This window comes from Nasonia vitripennis, chromosome 3, assembly GCF_009193385.2.
Source record: "Nasonia vitripennis strain AsymCx chromosome 3, Nvit_psr_1.1, whole genome shotgun sequence".
Lineage (NCBI taxonomy): Eukaryota > Metazoa > Arthropoda > Insecta > Hymenoptera > Pteromalidae > Nasonia > Nasonia vitripennis.
In genome coordinates, this window is record NC_045759.1 from 3470361 (window position 1) to 3488453 (window position 18093).

General features: G+C 47.3%; 1 protein-coding gene across 2 annotated transcripts in view; it reads right to left on the bottom strand.

The window, feature by feature from the left end:
* Nucleotides 1–18093, bottom strand: part of LOC100123284 (stAR-related lipid transfer protein 13) — a 227147-nt gene that overhangs the window by 187534 nt on the left and 21520 nt on the right. For both annotated transcript variants that reach the window (XM_031926169.2, XM_031926167.2), the window contains exon 2: nt 15527–15773. In XM_031926169.2, the coding sequence (XP_031782029.1) occupies nt 15527–15727 (201 nt within the window). In that variant the 5' untranslated portion in view covers nt 15728–15773. The remainder of the gene's footprint in view (nt 1–15526; nt 15774–18093) is intronic.

Genomic DNA, 18093 nt, shown 5'->3' on the forward strand with positions numbered 1-18093 from the left:
CAGCGGCATTTTTCTAATCACACTCATCGCTCCACGTAACGCTTTCTCTTCCGAGGATTCGCGGAATCCGTTTACCGTTGCATCGATATCGGCCGATTCTTCGCGCGCTGCTGGCTTGTAATTGCGCCGTGGCTGACATTCATTAATAGGCCGCGGAGTCAAATTATACCTCGCAGTTTTCACTTACAAGCCACGAGAGACGTAACTAAGCGCCGAAGTTATAAATGCGGCCACTAATTTTGATTTACCGCGCTTTACGCTCGCCGCGTTACGTGCATGTGCATTGCGGCACGCGTGGAGCAACTGTACGCGCGGATTGTCAAAGTTTATGTACGCGAGCTATGGTATCGGTTGCGAGGAATTCTTGAAATTTATCTCCGCGACTTTTTACGCCCGAAGCGCTCGCGACATTTCACTCTCGAGAGAGGAGAGATTCTTATCTGTTGTCGCGAGCGTGAAAATTTCGCTCGGGAAAAAACGAGGAATTTATGCAAGGAGCACTGAATTACTCTACCGATACGTCGCACACCGGCGCGTATAATAGTAACTCAGCCAGTCGTCGTCGTCGGGTGTGCAGGTGGGCAGTTGCACGCGCGAGAGATATCCGTACAGTACATACAGGATATAGAGACGGAACGGTGGCTGTATTCGAAAATGAAGGATCCACCTCTCGAGTAAATAAATCCACTGGGCAAACACGATCTCCTCCTCGGCGCAGTGCGAGGAAACAAAAGAGCGATAAGTCAGGGTATCGCGATTGTCGAGGCGCGAAGACTTTCCTAAAAACTCGCCGAAGAATCTCCTATCCCGCTGTCTCTTCTGCCGTAAATCAGCGATAATTCCTAGCGACGACGAGGCTGTTTTCCATATACACACACGCACACACACACACATACAAAGCTCTTCCCATAGTTTGTCGCTTTCATCGGCTTCGGGTGTATAGAGGAAGCGCCTACCTCGCGGCGACGACGGACGCCTTCTGGTTTTATGTGCCTACGCGATCGCGATTCTCTCGCTGAAGTGTATGTATACGGGGACAGAGATCGCCGAGGCTCGAATACCGGAGAGGCTCATAACTTTCCTCCGCGGGAGGAGATTCGACGCGAGGTGTATAAATATAAACGAGTGTGTGTGTGTGTGTGTGTGTGTGTGTACGTGCGAAGGGGAGATTGCGCGAAGAGAGCTGCCTCTTATTCTCGGGACGAGGAATAAATCCTCGTGGAAGTTTCTTTTCGGACTTTCAACGACTGCGAAATGAGGTAGGGGGAATCGTAGCTTCAATTTTTCGAAACGTCAGAAGCAACTCGGTACATCCTGTAATCGCAAACGCTCGAAAGTCTGTTACACTTTACTCTGTATACCGAGATCGCGTGGGCGAGTATTAATTCGAAGTGATAGCAGCGATTAGTCCGCACGGATGTGGCCAATCGAGCGGCGGACTGATAGGCGACAAGCCCGAATATAATTTCCAGAGGGGGGACCCCTCGAGATTTACGAGCTAAGCAGACAAGCGAGTGCAGCCACTTGGCAACTGCGTGGAATTTTCGCGAATGGCCCGAGGCCTTTCTGCGATTATCGACAGGTTGATTCGCGAAGTCGCCGCGTTGCGTCATTTTCAATCGAGATAGAGTGTGTCTTACTCAACGTACGCGTGTATACTCTGAAAAAATACGACGCAATAAACAAATACTCGAAAACGACGAGAGGCGTTACAAAATAATTAATGACGCGAGTGAGAGACTCGGGGACTGTCTGCCAAGAGCCAGCACACTCGGAACCGACAGCGACTCGAGTGACTCTTTGGCACGCGACTCGAAGCTTTAAGTATTTACCCTCACGGTCAATGAATCCCAATCAACATCTTCGAGCAAACTTTGGGACAGATCTTCCGCACATCCTTCCCCTGAGAAATTAGCACGTATGCATCTAACAGAGTGGCGCGAGGCATTCGCCTGTACGGCCTCGCGAATTATCTGCCTATACTCGCGCGTGTATAACGGTGCAGGCGAGAGTGAGAGGTGCCGCGCGCGGCGGAGCGATGACATAACGCTTTATATACCGGCTGCAGTCAGTCAGTCAGTCGCGGCGGCAGCCAAGTCGGCGACAGTCGGGAATTATTCTGTTTATTTTGCCTTCCCTGATATTCCAGGCATTTCGAGACGCGGTTCTCCTATTGTAATAATACCAAGCGAAAATGAGAAGAGAAAGAGAATATATAGCAGAAATTAATAACACGTAAAACCGCGAATACCTCATTACACTAGGCTGCAGCGAAAGCTGCGGTCATTAAGAAATGACCATAACGCGCGGCGGCACATTCCCGCGAATGCAAATCTCGTATACCGGCTCTCTGACACACTCGCGGCGGAAATAAAGTGCGCGGCTCGCGCTTTACGATTTACTTACATGCCATTATGCTGCCGTCGTTGTTCTGGGGATTTTTAGGGCGACGGAATCAGGCTGTAGAATGTGTACGACTGTTCGCCGAGATTTTTTCAAGTAGTCGGTTAGTGTCTTATAGTTGACATCGGTGTAAACACCGGGAGAGAAGCTTTTATTCGCGGGTTTACAAGGAAGCGGACAATTGCGAGTCGAAGGTTGGAGCGTGTAATTGTGAAGACCGGTTGTGGGAGAAAGTTTTTTCGACCGGTTCGATGCACTTGATCGGACTGTACTATTTATTTTAATTTTATCAAAATTGATAAACAGACATCGATCAACTAGTCTCCTAAGACCCATTGACTCCGATTGACTCGTCGCCAAAACAAACCCAAAAGCGGCCTGCGCACAGAGATAGAAAAAAAAACAATTTATCCCATTCACCCGACGACCTGCAACTCTGTATAGCCCGACTAAATTACCCGCGGTGCATACACGCGTCTGCACGTGAATGGCCGGAATAGGCTGGGCGTTGACAAAGAGGCACAGTTGCGCGCCGGGTAATTTAGAGATCACTTGCGCGCATCTGCCGATAGTCTCTCTCTCTCGCTCTCTCTCTCTCTCTCTCTCTCTCTCTCTCTCTCTCTCTCTCTCTCTCTCTCTCTCTCTCTCTCTCTCTCTCTCTCTCTCTCTCTCTCTCTCTCTCTCTCTCTCTCTCTCTCTCTCTCTCTGGAGGAGGCTGTGCGCAATAGCTTTTCCTCGGAGACAGCTGCTGCTGCAGACGACGTGTGGTTTCCTGTGAGCTGTGTATATTGGATTTCGATGTGAAGGAGGGGAGACTTTTGCTTTGTCAGGCTCTGAATAGAGTCGATGATTGCGGTGGTGTGTACGGTATAAATATTTTCATTTCGAATTAACAGCTGCCGATGATGAATTTTTGATCTTTTCATATAGGCTTAAATCTTATGGTTTACGCAGCACGCGGCCCTTTTAAATTTTCTGAGAAGGGAGTACGTTAAGGGAAAAAATTTACTGCTGGAACCTTTGCGATAAATCATCATCGTGCGGAGAAACAAAGCTTCGCGAGGAAGGGAGAGAAAAAACACTTCTTTGACGAACCTCACGTATTTCAGCTAGAATATCACCACGTGTTTGCCGGAGTAATCAATTGCGCGCGTCGATTCTTTTCCATTTTTCAGCCCGACAAATATTGTCTCCGCTCGTTTTCACGTCGTCAGGAGGCACACTTTGTTCAGCCCCGATCGATCTCGCGAGCTTTTTTCTCGGAATCGATACGCGCTACTTATCTTTCGGGGAAGAATAAAGGAATATTCCTCCATCGCACGTATAAAACTCTATTCTCACGTATCTCTCGACTATACGTGTGCAAGATTGATTCAACAGAGAGAGAGAGAGAGAGAGAGAGAGAGAGAGAGAGAGAGAGAGAGAGAGAGAGAGAGAGAGAGAGAGAGAGAACAGGAATGCCAAGCAGCTGGATCGTACAGAACTGTACAAATACGCTCATACATACACAGCCGCATTTTCTCAAGCCTAACCCGCATACAAGAAGCCTTTGCTCTCTCTCTCTCTCTCTCTCTCTCTCTCTCTCTCTCTCTCTCTCTCTCTCTCTCAGAGAGATACAATTTTTTCCCTCCTCATTTTAATTTGCAATGCTGATGTAATGGAAATGCTCAGGCGGATTTGTAAGTCGCCCGACGTCGTAATCGTCTCTCTTCGCGTTCTCTGCTCCTCCTTTTTCTTCTCCTTCTTCTCTCTGTGTGTACCGACGCGAAGATTTACTTTGTATTTCGGAGTGTCGCTTGCGCGGATTTGAGTTACGCGGTAGGCCTCGCTTTTTCGTATAAGAGCAATAATCGTCCATCACCGGCGGTGAGCGAGTGCGTAATATACGTATGCCGAGGCGAAATATATCGCGCGGGGCTGTGATAAAATTTTAACGGCCTCGGGTGGGTTTGGCTAAAGTCGAGGTAATTGAGATTAAATGATGACTGCGATAATTGAACTGCTTACTTAGTAGCGCTGATGTAATATTTGTACGTTCGAATATTGCGGTGGTTGAAATATAAATGTTGACCCATGAATTTTCCAGCTGAATACGACGTCAGCTCCCCTTACCTCGGGATTAAAAATCCATCGCCTCCTGAGACCTTTAAATCCGATTTAAAGCGCAACAGAGGACTATCCATCTGCCCCTGAGAAACCCGTAAAAAGACACCATCCCCGATATTCGATCTTACTCTTATACAGTATAGACCAAAGAGCCCCGCGCGCTGACCATATCCCACCCTCAGTCCAAAAAAAGCCCGTCTCCAACAGCTGTTCGAACTGCGGGTTTCTCTCCTTGCACCGCAGGGGGGACGCGGCGCGCATCTCACCTATACACCTACTTTCACTCTCGATCCTCGCGAGCTTCGTATATACTCCGGCGAGTGTGTGTACCTTCGTTCTAAGGCATACATACGTACGAGAGCGCGTATGAATGGTTGCGTGTGTGGGTGGCCGTAACCAGAAGGAGGGAGAGAGGGGAACAGCGCGCACATCCGGTTGGGTGTGTCGAATATCTTTGGCTGCCGCTTGGATTCTTTGTCGTCGTTGCGCGTATGTCTCTTTTGCGAGAATTTGAATTTGGCGCCCAAATCGGGGTACGAAATTCAACGATCCTCCGGTAAAGATCGAATGATAATCAGCTGTCAGAATTGTTGAGCCTCGCGTGTATAATTAACTCCAGCAATAACACGCACGTGTATTTTCGTATAAAGGCTACTTAGCATCTCCGGCGCGCGTATGTGTTCTCAGCAAACAGTCGGCTGAATGGAAAAACTCGTTCCTCGATAAACACGAGGATTATTACCCTCGAGCGAGTTTCAGCTCTCGAAATCTGCATCGTAACGCTCCCTCGCACGAATAAATTTCCCAACGACCAGAGTACATCGACACGCGTTGATCCTTCGATATTTCGATTGTTCACTGGAGACTGAATGCGGCGGCTAATTGCTTACGCTGCGGAAATAGTATACGATACACGCACATATATAGCGCGCAATAATAACACGACGTGGTCAAGGCCGTGTGTGGCGCTGTGTATCATGAATCACGTTTCGCGATTATCGTTTTCATTCAGGTGAAAAAAAGAACTCGCGGCCTCGAGGTTGATACGGTTTCTCGATCGAGTCTCTCCCTCACCATTGTCCGGATCGAATTTCCGCGGAGTCGCCGAAAGAATTATGGCTGGGCTCTGCGGCTTTTCGAGTTCGCGCACGCGCGCGTTTTGTAAGAATGAATTATGCGCACGGGGGATTTCTTATTTTTGATTCATTAAGTTGCTTCACGCTGATTTATAATGATTCCCGGAGATTTATTCGGTGAGTTTTTTTGCTCGTTGGGTAAACACGTTTCGAGCATTTTCTATACCGAATGAACGACTTTCGAGGCGAACGTGTCTATCTGGCGCGCGATGATGATATTTGGAGTGAAAAATAGCCGAGCGATATGTCTTATCGCACGGAGGCAGCGGAAGGAACTCGATTTCATCACCCAGAAAAGCTCGTATTCGGATGTGCGTACAATAGAAAACGAGGAGAAAATATAAATAAACATTTATTCTTTTGATGTCGAACGGGACTCGGGAGAAGCATAGCGCGAAGGTGTTTATCGAGCACGCGTATCTCTCACGCTTCGAGAGGACTCGAAGCTCCGCGATAAGGACGACACACCGGTTGCCTACGTGACGCGCTTTCGTGGGACGATCAATGCATTTTAAGCGCATGCAGAGATTGATTAAACTCGGACGGAAGGTGTCGAGATAACCCGACGCTATCCCACCCACGGGTTGAAAATAAACGAAACCCCGCCCAAAATCCAGCTCACTCGGCGTATCATCGGGTTTTCCTCTGACTCTCTCGGCCGACGCGCAGAAGCCGCACGCACGAGCGCAACAGGTGAGCGAGTTGTTGTGCGCGGCAGAAGCACCGAGTCGCCTGCAGGGGGGCGTGGAATAAATCAGCTGAGGTGTACGCGCGCCCGCGCATATTGTCCATCCGCCGCCCGGCCGTCCCTCTCTTCCCCGCGATAAAATCTCTCTCTCTCTCTCTCTCTCTCTCTCTCTCTTGGATGCAAAGCGAAGGCTTAGAAATGCGCCACGCGAGCAGCAGCAGCAGTAGTGTAGAGGAAAGGCTATATGGAATACGGAATGACATCCGGCTGCGGCGCGCTTCGCTCTCCCTCCCTCTCTCTCTCTCTCTCTCTCTCTCTCTCTCTCTCTCTCTCTCTCTCTCTCTCTCTCTCTCTCTCTTTCTCTGTGCTGAAGGCGGTGCATTTGAGAGAGAAACGCTGACGCCGCTGCGCTGGAAATGTAAGGCATTGTGTTTGTAGGCAGCAACCCTTCGCAGTTGTTGTTGTTGTCGCGGGCGAATGAATGAATGCGTAATGAGGGGAGACGGGGTGGGTGAATGGAATTTGATTTTAATTTGATTTTCAGCTGGAAAGAAAAAGCTTTGAAAGAAATATTGAGACTGAATCGGATATAAGAGTTCTCGAGTTTTCAAAGGGGAAAGAAGGTCGTTCAATAAGCTCGTAACCGGAGAGTCGAGACCCTGTGGCTTTGAAAAAAAATCCGAGTATCATACAGTCATCGGAAACGTAATCGCCGGGCGGAGAGCAGCCGCCTTCGAGGGAAAAATAGAGGCGCCTCTGTTCTCGCTCGCACCGCGAGAGCACGTTCCGTTCTGATTATTATGCACTCTTATGTGTGATGACCCCGAGGCTCGGCGTTCAGCGGCTGCTTGGCTACCATTGACCGCGAAACTCGGCTTGATTTTAACTCGACGGTATTTTCACAAAAAAATTAGTTGAACCGATTCATCTTAAAAAAAAAAAAAATTACGTTAAATGGAATTCATGTCAAGATCAACAAAGTCCATATACCCCGGAGTCTTGCACAAAGATCGCCAGCTCAGAAGCCAAGAATCTGCAGATCAGAGCTCGTTCCCGCCAGCTATACCGTAGTCTCCGGGGGGATTAGAACACCGGCGAATCGCCACGGCGACGTTGACGGAGCGCAGATATTATTCTCAAGGATGCCAGGGCGTCTTAATTGCTGTGCAGCTCCGCCGCGGTGTCTTCATCCGCTCGATGTTTCTCTGTTCAATGCTGTGGTGCACGGCGGTGAAAAAAAGAAAAAAACGACCACGAGGAGAGTATTGCGAAGGACGCGTCGTAAATTATTTTTAACAAACAATTAATATTCATCCGTGAAGCGAGCGCGCAGGCGGCGTAATCCGTAAGCGAATGCTGTTGCCGCCGGGGGTATGAGAGTTTTATCGGAGCGGTTATAAGTTTAAGGGGCTTTCATAATTGTTGGCTGGCGCGACTGCCAAGAGGTTTGGATTGAAGTTGACGGTGCGAGTATCGGTTGTGTGGAGACGATTTGAAGACACCAGGCTATTGCCAACTATAATATAGTTAATTGTTATTATATTTTTGCAATTTCAACTCTCTTGTCGCTTGATGCCAGTGTAGAAGGCCCATAAAGAAAGAGCGCTGATTACTTTAGATATTGATGATGATGAAACACGTCTATCAATTAATCCTCTTTTTGCAACGAGCCTGCAGAGATGCGTAGGAATGTAAGAAATATGAGAAAAAATATGCGAATAACCGATGGCTAGCAGTTACATTATGTCGGGGAGTTGATTTTGCAGGTAATGTCTGTGTTTAATGCAATATGTTCCCGAACTCGATGTTTGATGAGTCCTGTATATTATGCTCGCATATAACTATTTAAACCAACTGCATTATTATGAAACAATTTTTTTTAACATGTGTGGATTTTCATCACTCCTTCGGCTACAGTGGATTGGTAATATTTAACTTTCATGAGTGCGCGGGCGGCATTCGAAAGTTGACTTATTCGCTCTCGATAAAATTCAACTGTCACGAAATCACTCAAATATTACTCGCCGTATAATTTATTCCAAACATGCATTCATGTATGCAAAAACCAATTCCTGCCAAATTCCAGCTCAAAAATACGAACTAAACGCCACCGGCAGCACTCTATACCAAAAACAACGAATATCTGCCGAGCATCGACTGACGTATAAATAAGAGTCGCAGCGGAGAAAGCAACTAGACGCTCGCTGACATTGGACTTCTGAAACACACCTGTGGAAAAGCTTAAGCGGCTATTTCGCGCTCGGCAAGCTTGGCCGCGTATTCGGAGATCGGTATCGCGATCGGAAATCGCAACACGCAGCCGCGAGGCTTTTAAAGCCGACATAACGGGGCTGGTATGCGCTGAGCGCTTGGGAAAAATGGATTTCTTTCTCGACGAGATTCCGATATTTCGAGAGTTGCGCGCACGCGCACGGTTATGATTCTCCGCCGCGATCGCCGCCGATTACATGGCCGATTTTATCTTTAAAAATTGAATTTTTTCGATGGATTTTAAAAGTGCGCACCCACTTATCCGCGATCTCGGGGATATATTTTTCAGCGATTTGCATTATAAACTGCATTGCGCACACCGTACGCATTGTAGCTTAAATCAAAATCAAGGGATTGCGCGCGGTACACGACAGGCGGCTTAATTGACGACGCCGCCGACGCCGATCGGATCGTAGCGGTTCTGCGCAGCAGCGGCAGTGAAAATACGAGCGAGAGATGGAATCCAGGAAGGGAACCGATGATTATAAAAGACGACGGCCGAAGAAACGCCTACCCCGAAGCTTTTTCTCGCTCGAAAGTCGAGCAGCCGATACCGATCTTACGTAAGGTATTTGCATCGCTGACGTATTGAAAGGAGGCACTTTCGGCGTTATTTACGACCCCGACCATGCGATTTATTAATTTAGTTTGTTTTTTAATTAACATTCCGCTGAATTTCTATCGATCTCTCTGCTCAGCCCGTGCGCAATCATTCAAATTTCCCGCGGTGATTTACGCGCGATTCACGCATTAATATACCGAAAACGAAATGAAGCGCAAACAAAAGCGCAAACGTAGACTCACCAATCATCTCCGCGCAGAAACGCAGCGGAGAAACAATTATGCATTCAGCAAATGAAACAATTACTCACAACCGGTGCGCGCATCTTTCACGAGGCTTTCCCAGCGAAAAACGAGCAGTTCTTCGAGATCGACTCCGACGAGAGAGTAAGAGTGAAAACAAAAATCGAGTTCGCAGAAAATATCACTGGGTTTTGCTCGATCGTAAAGGCGCCTTTTTATCCCCCGCAAGAAGAAAGAGACGCAAATGCGTTTGCGAAGCTCGAGTCTCTCTCTCTCTCTCTCTCTCTCTCTCTCTCGCGTCCATTTATCTCTGACCTATCCCAATTCTGTTTTACCTGCGGCGAGCGATTAACGGTGAACTATATTTAGAGGCTACAGCCCACGGCGGCGGTCCCGCTGATGTACGACGTAGGTGTACGTATACAGCGTATGTGCCGCAAAGAGAGAACTCGAATCGGCAGCGACCTTCATAACTCAAAAGCTCGAGAGCTGAGAGCTCGCCCGCGCACACAGCCTTTTGACTTTGACAAATGACTAATAGAAATTCTCGATATCGGATCGCACGTTTTATTTGCTGCCGCCGCGGCGTCCGTGCTCGTGATGACGAATAAGACAATTAGTGCTGTTGAAAAATCCTCGATTAAAGATTCAATTCGATGCGACTTCTTTATTTTTACATCTCGGGGATTCTCTCTCGCTGATCGATTTACGGTTTCAATTGGCGCGCGCTGCGTTTAATTATTTTTCGCGCATTTTTATACAGAATTTTTTTAATCGGCGGATCGTAAAAAAGCTCCAGCAAATAACAAAAGCAAATCAAAATTCTCGATACTGAGTGCTGCACGATTTTCCTTCTTTTCCTCGGGCTTTTTCCTGCGCGCATCGCCGCCGGCTTTAATTGCGCTTCCGGGAACTTAATATTCAAGGCGTTTCCTCTTCCACGAACGAATCCCTCGGCGGCGCAGCCATTACAGAAGCCATCGCGCGAGCGAGCACATCCCGCGTGTACCGAGAGACTCGAAAACCTTGGCCTAACTCCACGGATACGCGTTTTTTTTTCACGCGACGCAAAAAAAACATCGACGAGTCGCCGGCGACGATATTGTGTTATGACTGAGCGTGCGCTTTTTGCGTCAATACACACGGGAGTGAGAGTTTTTAGTTTTACGTGAGGATTTTGCCAACAGCGGAGAAACTTTCAATATTTTGCGGCGAGTTTTAGCCGTCCTCATGGCCTTGAACTTTGCGTGTTACATATAAAATACATTATAGCACTCGAGCTTGTAACAGCGTGAAAAAATCTCGTATAAATTGCATGTCAAATCGACCGATACTCGAATCTCAATCATAATAAATGTGGCGTCGAATCAAGAACGGTCACGATTTCCGATACCCGGTATCCAATACATACAAATAAAGTGTCAACCGAGCGCAAGAAGAAATGAATAATTCAGCAAGTTTTTACGCGTCGAGAAAAAAAACCTCTACAAAAAAAGTCTCCATACCCACGAAACCCTCGGCTCTTCTCGAACGTGGGAGAAGAGCAGAGACATCATATGCCCGAGTCTACGTCGCGGATCAGAAATGACGGAATGACAAAGATGAGACAAGACAAGTTCGCACAGCCAGTCCGGAACCAGAGACGATGCAGATGACACGATCTCGCGCTCGCGTGAGCGAACTTTACTCTCCTCTCTCTCTCTCTCTCTCTCTCTCTCTCTCTCTCTCTCTCTCTCTCTCTCTCTCCTTCTTTCTTCGAGTTGCACAGCTGGCACTCTATGTTTTTTTTCTTCTTCATCGACGTACGAATGCATAGAGGCGATGCAGCTGCGAGAGCGGCGCAGCTGATGACGCGAGTGCGATGCTCTCTTGGCGTTTCATCGATGAGTCGGTCTATTTGATTAGAGGAATTTCGTGTTTGTTTGCGGTACGTGATGCTGACGCGCGCAGGCGTGGTTATATTATTTTGCGGCTCTGCGCTGTTCGAGGAATTAATCGATCGGGATGTTCAGTGTCGAAGTGGGGACGTACATTGTTATGTAAATACAAGAGCAGAGGAGCTGTTTCGAGGTTAATGACTCGGATTGGATAATAAAAATGTTACGCTTTCGATTTATGTCTTTATAAGAGCGTGCGTCATTGCATTTGCTTCGGAGTGTGTTTTAATTGGCAGTCGAACGATTTTTTTTATCTGCTAATTACGCGTCGGATAAGCCCTTCATTGTGCTGAATCAATGTCGATACTGTTGAAACCCACACAGAAGCGTAAACTATCGAACTCGCGCATACCGAGCCGTTAGGACATCGTTAGCTATCGAGCCTTTGACTTTGTATTACTCATGCACAATTGATACTTAAACTCAACGCGCGAACTGAAGAAAGAGCTGCGGCTGTGTATAGCGTAACGATCAAACTATTCCAAAGTGCAACCACCACCGCCATAAATTTCAGTTTGCTTCTCGGAAGCAGTAAATAACAAATTTCCTGCACATGCTACCAGTGTTAATCAACGCGAACAATAACCTCTCTCGCGGCGTTTCAGCGAGAAAATAGTTCACCAACACACACACACACACACCGATCCGATCCACGACATCTGCTTCCATTCATTCAACTCGCGTCTCTTTCTCGACAACAACGAGTCGTCGCCGTCGCTCTTGCGTCTAAGTAAGAAAATTCCAGGCTGTTGAGCCAGTAGCCGCACATACACACACGCATGTAAGAGCTGCGGTATCGCGAGTCAGTGGAACGACCGTGGACGGTATGCGGTCTTACGCGGATTCGAGGGAAGGCGTGAGCCGAGAGCGAGTCTACGACGATATAGTTGCTGCTGTGTGTTCCTGGAGGCTGAAGAGAAAAATTTTTTTTTTCCTCGGGGAATTTTTTGGAGTCACTTCCGTAGACGCTCGGGTACAGATAACCGGGACTATTTGTTTGTTGTACAAACACGAATGTGCGAGGTGATAAGTGCCGGAGATTAGGAGTCTCACCTGAATTGATACGTTATATTCAGTTGGGTAGATAAGACGTCTTCTAAATTTTGATGCACGAGCGACGACTTAATTCCGAGAGGCTTTATATGCAGGAATAACTAGTTTTCATCGAAAACCGCCAATTTCTCAATCAAATTTTATCGGCTAACTGCTTCAAGGTAGCAGTGCATAGCGATAGACTCGGTAAATTGCAAGGCGCGCTATCGAATTTTCAATTTTCACTACAGAGCACGATAGATAACGCACGACTAGTCGCGAGTATTCGAATCCAGTTCGCAGTAAGCTCTCTCTCTCTCTCTCTCTCTCTCTCTCTCTCTCTCTCTCTCTCTCTCTCTCTCTCTATCCGGCGGTTAATTCAACGTTTATCCTCCTATGCTAATACCCCGTGACTTGTTACGGCGCACTATCTCATCTTAATACAAAATTATGAAAGCGTATATGCCGTCTCGTAAGAATAGATTAGGCCTTATCGAAGTGAAAAGTTCTCTCTCCAGAGCCAGTTATACTAATGAAAGTTCGCTTGTCAGCGAGATGCACAGCTCTCTATCCGCGCGTTTAATATATCGACAAAGAGTTCATATTATACACTAGTTTCGTATTCGCGAAGCCTGACGCTGTGCAATTTGTAAAGCTCGTACCATCAACGCCTTCGCTTTTAATTTTATCGTATACCTTATATCCCAACGGCGTTTTCGCGAGATTAACCAATTATCCCAATGGCCGAGCCTATCTAAACTTTCTACGCGTCGTTTCGAGCAAATGCCGAATTAATAAGACCACGAAGAGATCGGACAGACCCGTTTAATTTAGCGCGTTAGAGCCGAATTCCAGAGCGTATCTTTTCAATTTCACCGCAAGCACGGGACTGACACTCCAATTAGAATCCATCTCTCCTATATACTCGTGCATAAAAGAGTGAACTCATTCCTCGCCGAAATCACTCATCCACGTAGCTAGATCTATTACAGTCCGGCGGCCGGACACAATAACCCCTTTAGAGATCGGTATGGCCGATCGGTAGCAGGATCGGATTTGGCGAGGAGGGAACCGGTCCTGTCGCTGCTGCGTACGGCCGAGCCAGGGGGGCGACTTCTCGTCGTGCTCCTTTTGCGCAATTTTGACAGGCCGAAAACGAGGCCGAGATATTAGACAACTGCGCGCGCGCGCAAGTGCACTTTGAGCGTGAAATTGGATGAAGTCGCGAGAGGGGGTCTGATAAGGTTTTTCGGCTGCGAGAGCGTGAGAGCAAACATTTTGCAAAAACGAATGATATTTTTCTCAGTCGGATTATCGCGCGAGCATCGGGGTGTATGATTGAAATGTCGAGTGTTCCTGTTTTTAACGTCATTCGGCAAAAGGGCAATTCTTACTCGCCACATATACATAATGCCGAGGAGCGAGAGGAGCTGCTCAACTTACATACTACTCAACATTACCGATACTTACTCGCAGACAGACGGCGATCCGCAAGCGATTCCCAAGCTCGTAAACAAAAGTCAAAGTGTCAAAGTGCGCACGCGCGCGGAGAGAGATAAAGAGCCGCTGAGGCGTCTGAAACACGCGGAGACAATCTCTGCGAGCATTTACATTCCGCAATATATACCTTATACTCTCACTCGACACAAAGAGAAAGAGGCAGGAAAAAAAGCGCGTGTGTAGTTCGCATGACGGACAAGAGAGCGAGAGAGAAGAGCCAAAGAGGACAAAAGGTTCGAAGATGGTGTACACACACACGTATGGGTCGGCTTTGGCAAAACACGTTCCGGAATCTCGGGGCGGGATCGCGCGCGTCGCGTCCAATTTGTTATTACGCTCGGTTACGCATCGGCCGGTATACTCTCCCCATGTATGTGTGTATGTGTATGTGTGTAAGCGCGAGCCGCCGGAGAGAGAAAGAGACGCAAGGATCGATAGCGCCGAGATGATTGATGCCCCGCGGAGGTGCCGTCGTTTTGACGTGCCGCGGGGGCATCTCGGGGATTTTTCAGGAATTTTCGGGAGAGACCGATCAGCGCTTATATTGTGGGAACGCGGCGGCGCTTGTGATTTAAAATGTTTTGACAAATTCGCAACGAGCGCGGCAAATTAAACTCTCCGTATAAACGCTCGCCGCGGAGTTTAATAAGCTTTGACAGCGATATTAATGAAGCGTTGCTTAATGAACGTATACAGTACCAGAGAGATTATCTCAGAAGAGGAAGGGGATAAATAGTCCCTACTACAATCAGCGACGGTGAAAATCCCGAGGACAAGCGCTTCGGCGCGGTTAAAACCAAGCGATCCCATCAGAAAATCGCACCTACCACTATTCGCTCTCTGTGGCTACAAACACACACCGCATACCGTTAGACTCGGCGCGCGCGCGCGTCAAGTTAATTGTGTACGTGCGGCCTGGTGCAAACCCAGCCCTTATCGACCTAATCGAGCGACTCGGCTGACCCCACGGCCAGGAAGAGTCTATGAATCATCTGTGCACTCCTCCTCCGCGGGTCCTTTTACGAGCTCCCCCCCACTCCGTAAGCCTTTCCCTTCGTTCTTCTTCGCGCGCACGATGATACAGAGAGAGAGGGACGCCGAGTGGTAATGAGAAATTATGTTGCAGCGTATAGAACAGCGCGTCTTTAACGCTCGGTTAGTCGTAGGAGTACCTCGGCTTGCCGTTCGGGTACTTACAGCCGGGGATTTCGCAATAAAGAGCGGAGCTGCTTGCATGCAAATTTACAAGTGGTACCGCGGGATGCTTCGCGTGTTTCTTCTTTTTCGCGATAGAGTGGAAATTATGTTGTTGCTGCGGGATAAATTGAACGGAATTTCCCGCAAAGGGCGCGCACTTTCGATTTCGCGTATACGTTTCTGTCCTTTCACCGCGATGATCATGTCGATGCGTGCGCGGCGCAGCGAAAGTATATGCGCGGAACGGCCGTGGGTAATTTACGTCGATTTTCCTTCGTTCGCCCGATCTTATACTGCGCTAACGAGTCGCATTTAGCGAACGACTTTCGGTTAAATTTCGCATTGCAACCGCGGGAATGAGGCATTGCCAAAGTAGAGCGATTTCGACAGATTTTTTCGTGAAAGCGCGAGAATAATCGTCGATCTGCGTAACGAAACTTTTAAGTACTTACGTTTACTTTGGCGAGGTAGAGTTCCAGCTCCTTGTAGGGGTCCATGTCGGCTTGGTTCTTCTCGCTGCTCATCGCGTCCTCGGCTGATGGGCTTTCCACGATTTTCAGCGGATTCACATCCTTGCTCTTGGGCAAGCTCAGTACTGCAGCGCTTCCTGCGCTCGGTCCGTTGAGTCGCGTCGGACCGCTGACGGCCTCCATGATGCCAGCTCACCCGGAAACTCTGCGCATCTTCGCCGCGACTCTCCTGAAACATCGGATAACGTTTTTTCTTCGTTAGTAATTAAGTGTGTGCATCGCTGAAACATTAACTGATTCGCGAATTTCATTTCGTGCTTGCGCGCCGGAAAATAAAAACAATTAGCTATTTTTCAGCAGTAGTATAGTCTAGCAGAGCATGAAGGTATACACAACCCTGCACTACTGCAAAGCCGGTCTAAAAATACACGAGCTAATACATACAAATCTTCCCCATCTTGAAAAACAAATATCCAACCGGCCGGCGACAAAAGAGGGCGCAAGCTCAGCCGCAAAAGGAAAACGAGTTTTCAATCGCGCGTTGCGCGAGCTTTCCCCTATCCAAGGTCTCTTTGATCTTCGCTCTCGTCACGGACTCCATCGGCGCGATAATTTATATCGTCGGGCGCGCGCGCGAGACAGAGCAAAAGGGAGATCCCCCCGCAGACTTTCGACATAACGCCGCTGAGCGACTGCGCGCGAGTTATAATTAACGGCGACGCGTTTATGCTTTTCTTCTGCTTTGTTTTTTTTTGTAAATTTCCGTTCTTCTGCTTTTGCTTGCGGCTCGGGCTTTTGCCGTACTTCAGAGAGATCGGAATGGTGTTGTGTAGGTGATGCCTTTTAAAGGCAAGTGCGATTATAAGTATATGGAATAAAAGGCTTATCGAATTTCGAGGATAAATTGAGATGGTAACGTCGAGTCGAATGCATAAGCCGAACGGTGATAAGTAACGCGGGGACTCGTTTGCGTTTGAAAAAAGCAAAACCATTTACTTAACTGATTCTCATAATGAAAATACAAGAGCTTATTTGTTATTCATGCACTGAATTGAAAAGTAATAAAGCTGTAAGTACGAAGGCGACCGCATTGAATTGGCTTTGATAAGCTTACGGCCGTTAAAAGAAAATACATAAGTGCATTAATAATCGGGTTTAATACACTGAGCATCGAAAAGCACAAACTGGTTTGATGCGAGAAAAAAAAAACAAACAAACTCGATGAGTCATACGCGATTCGCACAGCACTTACGCTTTTTTTCCAAAACCAAATATAATTCATTTAGCCCCCGCGATGCGGTTCGAGAGATATTTCATTAAATGTTTTGAAATAAAACGGTTATTTAGTACGTCAGGATCGTTACACTGCTAATTTTAGTTTGCCCTAGGGTTAATTACGCTCACTTGAATTATCCTCCCTCGCACGACGAAAGCGTCGCGAATCATTTCCTACTGCGTCGTCCGTATTCGCTCTGTTAATTCAGCCGCGTGTACTGCAAAAAGTCAGCGTGTAACCGGAATGCTTCTCTCTCTCTCTCTCTCTCTCTCTCTCTCTCTACTCTACTCTCTCTACTCACAACTTACGAGACGGCTCGTGCTTTTCAACATCAAAACAAGCGCTGTTTTTTGATAATCTATTCGCGCAGGAAAATAATAAATTATTTTTGCGTTGCTTGAAATAAAAAAAAACGGCGATCGGTATAAGAACTATGAATTCTCGCCCATTATGAGCGGTGTATCACGGTTCGCAATGAAACGTCATAAATATCGCAGTCGAAGATAAATTCAAGTGCATTACCATGATAAAAAGAGAAGGTTGTAATTAGAAAACACTTCAATCCAATAACCAGCACGTACGCGAGTCTATTGGAAATTCTTTGCGCGAGTAAAGAACTACAGCATGTATAAAACAAACATGAGTATGTAAATATCCTGTGTGTGTGTGTGTGTGTGTGTGTGTGTGTGTGTGTGTGTGTGTGCGCGCAGACATGGCAGATTGTTGCGAGACTCGACCTTTTCTTAATTAAGCTAGTTTGAAAGTTACAAAATCAATGCGCTCGATAAATCAAATGCACTTGGTAGTTGGTACACACGCACGGGCTTCTGCAGCTGCTTTTAATTAGAGATTATATGCGTCATAGGGATTTTTCTTATTTATTTTATGAACGCTTTGTCAGTTTTTAATTATGTGAGGTCTTGGAAGAGTGGGACGGGGTTGATGAACTTGATGACGAATAAAAACAACGCGTATAATGTTAAAATAAGAATGGATTGGAGATCCGTAGACGATTAAAACAACGGATTAATAATATCGCAGACCAGATTAAGAATCTTAAAATAGAACGTCCGCGACCTCGTCCGGTACCAGCAATAAACCCCAATGTCAAACCAGCGAATAACCGTCAATCAAAACAAACACCTCGATAAAAACGTCTTTCTCGCGCGGCTCTATGCCCGAAAATCCATAAATCCCACTTCATCGAACCATAAAGCAGAAAGCATCGATCGAACAAGTCGCTCCGGCGTCTGCTACGAAATGTTTACACGCC